This window comes from Megalops cyprinoides, chromosome 19, assembly GCF_013368585.1.
Source record: "Megalops cyprinoides isolate fMegCyp1 chromosome 19, fMegCyp1.pri, whole genome shotgun sequence".
Lineage (NCBI taxonomy): Eukaryota > Metazoa > Chordata > Actinopteri > Elopiformes > Megalopidae > Megalops > Megalops cyprinoides.
In genome coordinates, this window is record NC_050601.1 from 4067128 (window position 1) to 4080191 (window position 13064).

The 13064-nt window shown below is 46.1% G+C and overlaps 1 protein-coding gene across 1 annotated transcript in view; it reads left to right on the forward strand.

The window, feature by feature from the left end:
* Positions 1-13064, forward strand: part of LOC118794995 (ras-related protein Rab-26-like) — an 85856-nt gene that overhangs the window by 46621 nt on the left and 26171 nt on the right. The window contains exon 5 of the mRNA XM_036553314.1: positions 1012-1064. Within this exon, the coding sequence (XP_036409207.1) occupies positions 1012-1064 (53 nt within the window). The remainder of the gene's footprint in view (positions 1-1011; positions 1065-13064) is intronic.

Sequence of the window (13064 nt, forward strand, 5' to 3'; positions counted from 1 at the left end):
ATACGGTAGAAATTCTTCCCCACAATTCACAATGTATGCAATTTTGATCATCAGTAATTTAAAAATATATGAAATAATATATACATAAAATTGGCAATGAGTGGCAATGGCTACTGTATTTTTTTCCAAAGTCATGCAGCATGTTTTGAAATGCCATAAATATGTTCCTCAGATTTTGGACTTTTTTTTTTTTACATGCACTACTTGCTTGCAAGGGCGGCTACGATGAGACAGCACAGTTGCTCCCCTCCACAGCTGTCTCATTAGTCTTGCGGCTGAGATCTAGGTTTCTAGAGAGTCCTAGTCCTAAGGGATAGGCCACTCCCTTCTTTTGGACCAGACCAGTATAGCTGTTCAGCTGCCTTCACGGCAAGGTTATGATTCAGTTAGAGTGAGCAGGTTTCGAGAGCATTTGTACAGAGTGAGCCTCTGAAAGGTGGCCTCTCTCTCTCCCTCTCTCTCGAGGCCCTGCTGCAGCGGCCGACGTTCTGAACAGCCCACGCAGTAAAAGGCCTCCTCTAATTGGCCGGGTCGAGGGCGAGCACTTACCGGCATTACCAGCTGTTATACGCCTCCTGCGAAATTGTCCCCATGAAAAGAAAGGGATTGATTCTTGGGGGGAAAAAAAAAAGAATTGGAAAGAGAAATCCAAAGACTCTGGTCAAAGAGGCAAACTGAATGTTTTCTAGTAAATTATTTTCAGGTTCCGCAGATGCTAAAAGCACATGTAGGGCTATTACCTGGAAAAAAAAAATTCACTTACCTTGCAGTGTTGTCATTCAGCATGCATGTTTTACTGGGTATTTTACATGAGTTTTGTTATGTAGGGAAAATAAATAAATAGATTCTTTTATAGGGAACACAGAGCATTTTAATAGTGCTTAATTAGAGATGCTTGGTATACAGACCCTGTTTCAGAACCTTTGCCCAAGGTTTAGCGTCTCATAGATGATGCCTGTGTGCCTGTATCAGACCCACCTCCTAACTGGCTTTGTGCTTCTCCCCTCCTAGCTCTCCTGCTGCTCTACGACGTCACCAACAAAACGTCCTTCGACAACATCCAGGTAGGACGCCGCTCTTTTCCTGCATTTTGTCTTTTCCTGCATCACTCACGAGCTGCTTCGGAAAGCAGCTTGTGAGTGATGAGGGCCCTGCTTTTCCCATGGAAGCTCTCCGGGCTAATTGCACTTTAGCCACCCGTCCAACAAAGACGGGCCGCTCGTCTGTCTCGTCAGCCGCAGCCGAATAAAAGGTCCTGTCGGCGCTGTATCATTTTGAAGACGGCGCAGCTTGAACTGCGGCGCGTAATTGCTGTGTAATTTGCGGCGATGGCAGGTGAGTCTGGTTGAATGTCCTCCCTGCAGTACCTGAAGGCTGGGGCAGAGTGCGGGGGCCGCAGGTGTCTTCCTGATGGAAGGTTTGGTTCCGCCCCCGCTGCGCCTGTTAGAGCAGCTCTCTCAGCAGCTGCAAACCCCCCCCACAGGTGTAACTTAGGCAAAAAAGAGAAAGTGTCAGGCAGTCTGAAGAGGCCTCTCTGGCTGCACAGTATAGGTAGGCCTCGGTGGTGTCTCTGTGGCTTCCATTGGCTGTGTAATCATCCCCCGCTGTAACTGGCTAAATAAATCCATTCCTCCGCCCCTGAGCTGATGGGATCTGAGTGTTCTGGAGCAAAATGGCTGCCTCACCCAGGTGGGTGCAACACACCGGTGTGGCAGTGCAGCATAATGATAAGGACTTGTAAGGGCTTGTAATTGAAAGATTGCTGGTTCGATTCCCTGCAGGGGCACTGCCGTTGTACCCTTGGGCAAGGTCACTTAACCTATATTTGCCTAAGTCAATATCTAGCTGTATAAATGTATAGCATGTACGAACTGTAACCTGTGAAAGTCACTCTGCATATGATGACAGCTGCCTGTCCTTGATCCTAACCCCAAAAAGCACTCAGGGTGCGTTACTGATTCTGATACAAGACCAGCTGCTGAGACAGCGTAAAGCTCCTATGCTGTGAGGCCCTGCAACACAGCCTGGAAGCTCAGACCCCTGGTCCACCCCTCCCACGCGCTGAATCATGAAGTCAAACAGCGCAAATGGGAGCTAATCGGGCGTTGGCGTCGGGCGAGGACCAGTGGCGGCACGTTTGTTAAGGATAATTGAGTGCAAGATCAAGTTAATCAGCGTTAGCTGGCCGCCGGAGTGATTAATAGCCTGCCGATTTCACAGAGAGCAGGAGATACATTACAGCTCCAGTCACTTACAGTACAGGCCTGGCCAGTACATACCCGCATGGGCATTTCCCCGCACAGATCTGACTGAATCACCAGTTAAATAATAAAGATTTCCTACAGTGAAGGATCCAATTTTCTTTTAACAGCTTAGAAAATGGGTCGTTTAACACCGGCGATAAAATATTTCCAGCCCCATTTACTTGGGTGCAGGAGTCAGTCACACGGAGCAAGACAGGAGAAAGTTCATGATAATACTAATAAAAAAAAAAGTGAGAAATACAATTTTCATTCAAAGTCGGGAAAGAGCTCTGAACTGTACCGAACAGGATTGTAAGAGCTAGGGCTAACAAATTCTTTGTAGTGCTGTGTGCTGTGAACCCAAGAGCCTCACCTCGACAGCCGGTCCCGAACCTCAGTGCAACCACACACACTAACTCAGACCGGCTTTTCTGCTTCTCTGTTTTTCAAATCTTGTGTGGAGAAGCAGAAAAAGTAAATTGAGTGCCAAAATAAAATTGCTGTCGGGGCTCAAGCAGGGAATATTTACTACGGAAGTATCTCTTCACCGTCAGCTGTGAAAAAAAGGCAGATGCGAAATGTCATGGTTACCAAACCAAGACGGTCTGGTCAGTGTGAGACAGGAGGGTGAGGGACGCAGTTGCACTTCCTTCTACCTTGTGAGAAATATTGAGAAATAAAGATTATTTCAGAAAACCTTCACAAATGAGAATTAATTAATTAAATTCATGACAAAAAAGATAAGCTCCCACTCCCATTAGCGGAAGGGCTAACAGCCTCACTTGAGGCACTGTACCTCACTATCCCTTCCATAGCCAGAGGGATAGTGAGTGACCACCAAAATATGCACAATCAGACAGACATACAGTTTATTCAAAGCTTATATAACAAGTTTTTGGAATTATAATTTTTTATGTTTTATTTGAGGTGTTTTGCATGATTTTTAATCTTCCTTTATTGTGATTTATAGTTGTCATTTATTTCTTCTTGTCATTTCTTTCTCTTCTTGTATTAAGTCACATGCTTTGGCAAATAGCTTTGTAAGTGTAAAATAATAGTTTGTCATACCAGGAAGGCAAGGTGAATTGAGCTGAATTGATAGAGGGAGAGGGAGAGAGAGAGGGAGAGGGAGATAGGGAGGGGGGGAGAGAGGGGGAGAGGGAGAGGGACTCTTGTCTGTGCTGACAGGTGATGTGTGATCACGGGGAAGAAGGCTAGCCCCGCACCGTTTCCACTCCCGCGGCCCTGAGCGAGCCGCACCCACCCGAAGCCGATTGATTTTTCATCAGGCTGGATTTATGGGCATAATGAAAGGTGTGTGTGTGTGCCCCACACGGGGCTCTCCCCTGCCTGCTCCCACTTGAAGCGAAAGGGAAGGGAGAGATTTGGGGTCTGACAGGTGTTAGATGATGGTCGAGCTCACAGCGGTGGCCTATAAAAGATGGGGTTTGTCTTAATAGAATACCAATGATTCACTCTGTTGAGTCCCAGCTGGGTGTAGTACAAGCATGGCGATGAATACTTGTCTTTTTTCTCTGTCTCCCCCCACCCCCCCCCCACCCCAGCTCTCTGTCTCAATTAAATTCTGGTAAACACATTTTGATGTGATTTGCACTCGCCGTTCCTTAGATTATTAAAGTGCCCTTGCCCCCCCCCCCCCCCTCTCTCTCTCTCTCTTTCTCTCTCTCTCTCTCTCTCTTCCCTCTCAGTCTCTCTATCTCACTCTTTCTCTCTCTACTAATAGCATTGCATTAACGAAACTTTTTCAACAATCTTGTTGAATTCCGAAGGAAGCCGGCTCTAAAGGGTTGCACTGTGCAAAGTGCAACTGATGTCATGGAGCCAACATGCTAAAGCAGAATGCTAACTCTTTGTGTTCAGCAGTCCTTTTTGTGAGGTGGGGAGGGAGTGGTTGGTGTTTGGCTTGGTTTACACTTCTGTGTTCAGTTGTTTTGGCGGGGATTGGGTTTTTTCCTTACATTTCTTTAACTTGTAAATATGTAGACAGTACCTGTTTCCAATCCCTTTTGTTGGTTAAGTAGTGGAAATAAAGAGCGTTTTAAAAGGGGGTTTGAAAGTAATGAGCTTATATCTCCCATTTTCCACTCTTTTCCTCTCCCCTCCTATGCCAGTGCGGTTTCTTTACGCGCTGAAGCGCCTTCTTCTCACTCAAGGCCACTGCATCCGCGCCCCTGAGCTCTGTCAGGCTCTCACAGTGTTGAGCATTTTCTTTCTTCGCTTATTTTTTTCTAACTGAGATTAGTGGCAGCTCCAAACCAGGCAGCGCGCTGTTGATTTGACAACCGGCCCTAAATGAGACACTTTGAAAACACTAACAAAGTGCCGAGAAAGTGAGAGTCTAAAGAGGAGAAAAGTTACTGTTTACCCCCCCCCCCCCCCCCCGCCCCCCCAGCTGCCCTTACACTTCAAAGGGGAAGAACGCTGTTGCCATCTGTCCCGGGAAAACATTAGGAGGGGTGTCGGACCTGAAAGCGCAGCTGGAACCTGTACCCCTCCAACACAGTTTGTGACATTGCGTTCCCGGGCAGGGCGGGAGAGAGGAAGATCAGAGGGGGCCGCAAGGAGAGAATGATAGAGAGAGGGAGGGGCGTACGAGCCCAAAACTTCTGCTTCATCCTCGTCCCTTTGTCCCCGGCCACGCTCCGGTGTCCTCGTTCCGTCGCGCCCGATTAGACCGCCGTTTCGTCCGTGCCCGGAGAACGCGGTGTGTCGGCACGCAGCAGCTGCCCACCAATGCGGCCTGCAGCCCGACGCCGAGCCGTGGCTTCTAATGAGTGTTAATTAATGTTAATGGCGGCACATTAGGGCTCCAGTAAGGGAGGCAGCAGGTGGGGGAGCACAAGGGCTTGTTACGCGTTCCCCGCCTCCTTTCCTCGCTCCGCATGCAAAGCAGGGAGACGTCAAAGGGACCGGCTGCCAGCCCGCCGGCCGCCCCGCTCTCACCCGGGCCTCGGACTCTCCATCAAAGTCACCAGCTGGACACGAGCTGGAAATGCTCATCCTTCCAGTTGTTCTGTCAGCTATGGGTGCGAGTCCGGCAGGACTGTGATTGGCCACGGTATCACTCCAATTCACAGGAGAAAGGAGATGGCATCTCAGAGCTGGGTGATCGCTGTACATCACTGCAAAGACGCGATAAGCCTCGTTTGGTGTTGATGGAGCAGCAGCTTTGAGGATTGGCATGTTTGAGTCAAAAGGCACAAGAAGAAGAGATGTGGAAAGACCTCACATTGGGAAAAAAATAAATATGTATATTCAGTAATAACAAAATGTACTGTTTATAGGTTTATATTAGACTGATTTACAGACCGATGCATGAATATAATTAGGTTTTAAAATGCTGACAGGGTGATGCATGTTGAATTTGTACTTGAAATGTTCAAGCCCTATAACAATCGGTGAGCTTCCTAATGACAGCCATGAATCACATGTGCACTCGCATGTCGGTGGCCTAAGCCAGAGCATAAGTGAACATTTTCTGTGTTGCAGATTGTTTTCATGAAAAATCATCACACTAAAAGTATCAGGCACTGTTCTGTCCCATTAAAGGCACCACATTGCATATTATATTACATTATTATCATTTTTAGTAGATGCTCTTATCCAGAGTGATTTACATCAGTAACTTTTTTTTACATGTTACCCATTTGTACAGATGGATATTTATTGAGGCAATTGTGGGTAAAGTACCTTGCCCAAGGGTACAGCAGCAGTGCCCCAGCGGGGAATTGAACTGGCAACCTTTCAGTTATAATTCCTGCTCTTTACCACTATACTGGCACTCTATGCAGCTGTCCTCTCCCCTTAAGAGTCACATACTGTATGCGCAGGTGCTGAAACTGCTATGGTGGTGGTGTCCTTGATGTTGTGCAAAAAACGTTTGTAACAAAAATGTTCCACCTCTTTAGCATGGCAGTGCAGCCAATGTACCATGCAAGGCCAGCCTTCTGCGATCCCCTCGACTCAGAGGAGAGAATGTGATGATGTGCGTTAAGTATGCAGAAACTCAAGGAGAGGCACGTTCATTTGAATAGGAGATTCAGGGCCGGCCTTGACAAAGCTTTCATAATTCCATGAAGAATTCTATTCCGTGAGGCAACCTGGAGGAGGAGAGGTCGGGGAGGGGGCAGGGGATCAGGAGGGTTTTGTCTCGAAAACGTTTTCTAACTCTGGATAAAAAAATGTCTTTGTGAAAAAAATGCGTTCAGCCCTGTCGCACCTCGCATTCTGTTTGGTTAATTCTGAGCGCCGGTTCTTAATTTAGTCTCAAGGTCAACCATGTGGCATATTTCATCCTTCACTTGCTGCGATTTCAACAGAAATAAAAAACCAAAAAAAAAGAAAAAGAGAAAAACCCAATCCAGCCCCAGATCCCCGGGTGAACGAACACCCCGAACACCGGAGGAATAACAACCTGGAAGCGTTCAGAGATCTGTCCTCACCAGTTTGGTTGCTTGTCGGGGGGTTCATTTGCATGCCCGCCGGCACGAGAGTGCCACGGTTTTTCTCCGCCGTGCCGCTGCGGTATTGACAGGCTGGGCACACAGGGGTCAGGTGGCACCGCCACTGTCAGCGATCGCACTTTCCGAGGCCGGGGGCCTGGCCGCCATCCAGCATTGCGTCCTCCCGACCGCCACGGCCCCTGTAGCTTTTTTTAATGACACATCGATTAACGCAGCCAAACTGAATGTAGATTTATGCACTGCAAATGAACAATGTCACTTTTTATGGCTGCCTGTTTTTTTTTCCCCATATCCATCGATATTTCCAGCATCTTTTTGATTTCGGGCCAGTGAAGCCTGCAGCTTTTTATTTTTGGAGTGCTCGGACCTGATTTTATCAGGGTCGGTTTTTATACGCTCCGCGCACCGAATTCGGACTCTCGCTGTCGCACACCATTTGCCCCGTCTGATGCGCTCCTGCCAAACAGAAAAAGAGGAGGGAACGAAGACCTTTTGTATTTTTGTTTTGGTCAGCCTCCCGAGGGCTCCAGACCATTTGAAAAAGTGCACGTGTTGGCATCACATTGAAAATTTCTTCTGTGCTGTTATTTAAATGTCATTCTTAAATCGTGACAACAAGGTTACAGTCTGTTGAGGTCTACCGAGTGAGTGGCATGCATTTTCCTGAGCGCAAGGAAAAAATAGTCAGTTTTGAAAAAGTTGCCTGCGGAGTTTAGTTTTGAAATTGTATGACACCGTTATGTTATTCTGCTGCCTTTACAGTTGTTTTTATTGGTATTCACTTTCACACATGCCCATGTCTCCCAGCTTTAATACACAGCTTTTGCTTGTCTGGTAGAAACTGTTCTTCTGGGAAGGTAGCTTTCAAAAAGCATCTAAAACGGGTTTAGCATTCTAGAACAGCAGTGATGTTTGGATCAGAGCTCCTCACTCTGTCTGGTTTATTTTAAATCACATTTTTTCAAAAACTGCACCATCTTCATATTCTTCATATTCTGCAATATTCTTCAGTAATCACATTTTAGCATTAATCATGATCAAATTGCAGAGACATACATTCAGGTTTTGTTTGCTTATTTAGTTTTGTGTGTTTTATTACGCTAGGCATAGATCAAGATTACTCTGATCAGAAAATTCCAGATCATTTTTTATCTTACTCAGAAGGTAGATTTAGATATTAAAGATGTGATAAAATGATGACTAATGGTAAATGTTAGTCAGACATACATTTATGCGCTGTGGCAATTCAGCCTGAAGAATTAGAGCGCACAAGCAAATTACGGCATCGAAAATTCTAACCAAGAAAACACAATAGCTATCAGGGGGGCATATTTAATTCATCCAGAATAGGCTATTTACTGCTGCATGACTCATATCACTGGAAAATTGATTTACAAATTTCGTTTCGAATAGCCTCTCGAACTCTATTTCTGTTTTCATAAATCACCAGCCCAGTACGCGCAGAAGCACGTGTTCACCAGTGCGTCTGGCATTGCCAAAGCTCCAGCGGTGCCTACACTGCAGTATTTACAGGGGAGCCAGCGTTCACGGCTTCGCCGATCCCCAATGCCTTCGTGCAGGACGGTGATCCAGCTAGCTGTAATGATGCCCGAATATTTGTGCCAATGCCACTCACCGGTGATTAAAATGTCCTCTCACTACGCTGTTGATGCGCTCGATTGTGTATCCCTTCATAGCATGAGTAGTGTCAGAACATACCTGTGGTGATGAATTAGTATCAATCCCAGTATCCCGGTGAAGTAACTCTGGATCTCAAAAGGCAGGGCTACTTTGTAACTTTACTGAAATCTGGATCTCAAAAGGCACTTTCATCTTTACTTTACTACTTTTCGTCTTCTTACTTTCATCTGTACCGGAGGTTTTGGAAAAACTGGTTTCTGGAGATTCCAGATTCTCTGTGATGTAATGCGATGTGACTGGGGCTTCTCCAGAGCTGAAAGAATTTGTGCTGTGGAGCAGTTTTTTTTGTTGTTCAGAGCAGAGAGGCCCGATGATTCTCTCTCTCCCCATCTATCAGAAATGTTTACCCAGCCATGATCTGTTCACTGGTCTCAAACGTTCACCCGTGATGAAATGATGTCCCTGATGGAAAACACAAAACTCAATGCATTACAATGACAGCGCTGACGCACGGGAGCTCGTGTGAGAAACCCGAACAACAGAGGCATCACCGTACAGATGTTAGCATTACTTTCAGCATGACCAGCAGAGGGACAGGGCGAGCGTCTCTTCCCCCTGCATTATGCTTCATCATCTTAAAAGCTGCCCTCATGCATGACACCTCTGCTTCTGTTTTCACAAATTGTCCGTTTTTACCGCTTTACAGAACAGAGTAATCTCAGCCTGGAAAATGCCCTCTGCAAAGCAAATGGTCATAAGAGTTAATGAGCATCAAATCCAACAGTCACTTAACTTAAGAGAGGTGTTGATGTGATTGTGGGAACAAGAGGCTTTTTAAGAGAATGGACATATGCCTTACGGCCCCTTTATAAGTGCTGACTCTTAAAAAGACCAGGACAATGTGCATTGGAGTCTCTATGCGTTGCATATCCCAATTATTAACAAAGTTGGGTATTGTCCAGGAGTTGCAGCCCAGGGTACAAATAACCTCTTCATGATGAACTGCTGACTGTATTCTGCCCATGAGCCTACTATATTCCACCCCCATATGAACTACTGACTATATTCCACCCCTAAAAACTGACTATATTCCACCCATGAGACCTGCTGACTGCATCCCACCCCTAAGAACTGACTGCATTCCACCAATAACAACTACTGACTGTATTCTACCAATAAACCCTGCTTCTTCACAGCCAGGACAGTGCGGTAGTTTGGGTTGATGGTATGGAGGAAGACATTTAAAGGCACAGTACAGATTTTGTCGACACCCTCCGAATCCCCCAGTTTCCATGTGCGCCTTTCGCAGCCCGCCTTAACACTGGACAGATGGAACAAACCAGTCTTCAGGAGTGTCATGGTCTCCATGGTAAAGACAAAGACAGGCCGTGAGTGTAGTCCATCTCGATAACTAGACCCGGCACTCAGCATGTCCTTCCTGTCTCCTTCACGGTTCTGTCACCACCTCCATCACCGGGATGTTCAGCTCCATCAGGTTTTCCACCTGTCTGAAAATCACTTACGCTCTCGGAACTGCAGAGGCGAGCTCAATTGATCCAGTCAATTGTGTGGATAAAGTGCTTGGCAGGAGGGAAAGCCTGGAGGTGCCTGTGTTCGTCCTGGGCCAGGGTCAAGCGATCATGCTCTGTCTTCATACTCATCTACATTCAACAGCAAGCAGGTCTGGAAAGTATGTTTTTCATTGAATTATTGGCAATAAATCTAATCAGTAGCGATTGAAATCCAACCCAATCAAAGAACCGCCTTTGACCAAAACTGTTACTTAATATTCCATAGCTCATGCAATGGCCATTACTTTGATGAATCAACAGTGCTGGGACAGAATTTGTAATGTAGTGAGAATTTAAAGTTATGTAAAGTAGTCAGGGTGGATATTTCACATGGGAATAGACAGGTTCTCCTGGGAATCTGGTCCTTTTAACCTGTTAAAATGTTCAGGGTTTGCAGATACAGTGAATATTAGTGACTGTACAGTGAGGCTTCATGAACCCTAACATAGGTGGCATTATGATGTGTTGTCAATGACTCATTTCAACCAAACAATAAGTTTTTCTGCTCACAACTCTTTGGATTGGTTAATGTGGGTCAGTGATTGACAGCACATGTTGACTCCACCCATTATGGGATTCATGAAGCCTCACCCTGGCATCATTAGTGAGTCCACCACAGAAGTGATCAGGGCACCTGTCTATGAACCTGGGTCTGAATTCTGAGGGAGAGGCACTGCTGCTGTTCAGTTAAGCAAATGGAGGAATGCTTGAGCTTTCTGGTTTGAAATCCAGCATATCCCTTGCATATGATTCTACTTATCGGTGGGAAAAAGATTGGAAACCGAAATGATTTGAATGTATGTGTCTGCTCTGCGCTCTGATCTAAATTGGATCCAAGTGAAAATAATGTTGTTTCCCCAGATAGCATCACACATGACAAATTATTCACTCCTGAGTTGAACATTGTGTGTCTGACCCTCGGAGGAACAAACAGCTCCGTCTTGCAAAGGACTGGAGTGAATTTCTGCGCTGTCACACAGACTGTGAACGCTCATCCGTCTTGTTTTGCACAGATTTAGAAATTTACTCCTCCTTTCATCTTGGGCGGACTTTTGTGCCCAGAAATCCAATCCCGGTCCCTTTGATCTGATGAGTACCTCCTCACTGCGGACAAACAGTCTGCATTTTTGCGAGAAACTTTCAGAACTGTCCTCCGAATAAACCTATTACCGTTCTGTAATCTTCCCCCACCCCCCCACCCCACCACCCCCCGCCCATGTTAGCATTTTGAAATGAAATTCTTCATTTCCTCTAATACCGCGAATGTTGCTGGGTCTTGCGGGCCGTGGCAATTAGTTGGATGCACTACAAAAAGATTTGGAATCTTTTACTGAGCCCCTCTCAAAGTAAATACTGCGCTCTTAATAAATTGACAGTAAGTGTCCTGGGGAAAATGGGACATATGGTCACTCGTAGGATGCAGGATGAGAGGAGATGGAGGTAGTTAGGGCTCCAGGATGTCTGTAGGGTTTAGAGATGGAAGGAATTGGTTAAATAATTCTTGGACTGAGTTTATTTAAGTTTTCGAGCTACAGAACAGAGGAAGCTGTTCTTACTGCTAGAAGCAAGAGAGTGAAATGACTCCAATTCCAACTTCATCTTTCGAAAATATTAGCTCAAATTAAATGGATATGATCTTACTTCTCTCACACCCTCATCCTTGATTAATTATTCCTCATCAGCTAAAGACTGGAATTCATTAGAGCTATTGCGCAATGTTAATTATGTCTTATTATATATGTGATATATTGAACTTTAAACAGTTCTTAAAGGATTCGTACCCCCCCCCCCCCCCAAAAAATCTTTTTTTCATATGTAGGCAATCGCTAATCACTTGTAAGGACTATTATTTCGTTATCTAGATTGTTTTTTATCTGGTTTTTTTGTGCAGTTTTCAGTGTATTGAAGATACATATTTGGACAAAGTAGTATGACAGTTGTTAAAGTTGATTGAGTTGTTTTGAACAGGTCCCCCGGCGCCTGACCAGCATCTCATTGTTATGAAGCCTGTCTGTCAACTCACTCTGGTCTGGTGGCAGACAGATGTCGGCTCTGGGACAGGTGTGTGCTTACTGACTGCGCAGAAAGGTGGGGGCCTCACACACACACACACACACACACACACACACACGCACACATTTACTCTCTTTCCCACTGTCACCTGAGAGGGGAAATGAAGACAGGTGAGCCTGCTGGGAGAGGAGAAAATGGCGGAGGTGTCTCCTGCGTGACAAACGACGCTCCCCACCGGCCCCTGCTTCCCCCTCAAGGATACTCACAGCAAACAAGGACAGCGGCCGCGTTCAGAGAGGGTGCCGCGATAGCAGCAGGCTTGGAGCGCTGCCCGCTGATAGGCTATCTGCTATCAATCAATCAAACTTTATCTACTGTAGCACCCCTTAACGAAGGAATAGCTGCAAAGCACATCGCAATGACACGAAGGGAATTACAGTGGCCGTGGAAAAAGAACAATGACTTACTGCCAGCAGGGTGTCACCTAGAGAAGTAGTATGAGAGTCAGTGAGGTCTGTTGGAGCTATGCTGATCTGTGAGCAGTGATCCTAATGGAACATCTCACATACAGCTACATGTAGTAAGGTGTCATGCATATGAGTTGCTCTTGGGAGGACAGAAAAACATTTAAAAACTTACTTACCTGTTATTGAGGAATAATATGGTCCCTCCCCCAAATACTAACACCTCCACAACCCCCGTCCCCCCACCCCACACTAAACCCCCTGCTCCCAGTCCATACTAACGCCCCACAAAACCCTGTCTCTGTGCCCCACACTAAACCTCCTACTCCTACTCCATACAAATCCCTGTCTCTGGCCCATCCACACTAACACCGCCCCCACTACTGCTCCACAATCACACACACACTCACACTTCTGTCCTGATCGCCAACTGAGCTGTCTTACACAGATCTGGAGTTAAGCAGAGTTGAGGTGCATGTTGGGACTGATATGGAAGAATAAGTGCAAAGGCTTCTGATGTGCCTCCATGTAGTAAGTAGCGGATGCAGTTCTAATTTCTCTAATAGCTCTGCAGGATCACATCTTAACCCAAAGCGATAAGCCCAGCAGGGACCTGAGGCAGAAGAAGTAGGATTCTAATCTGGCTTT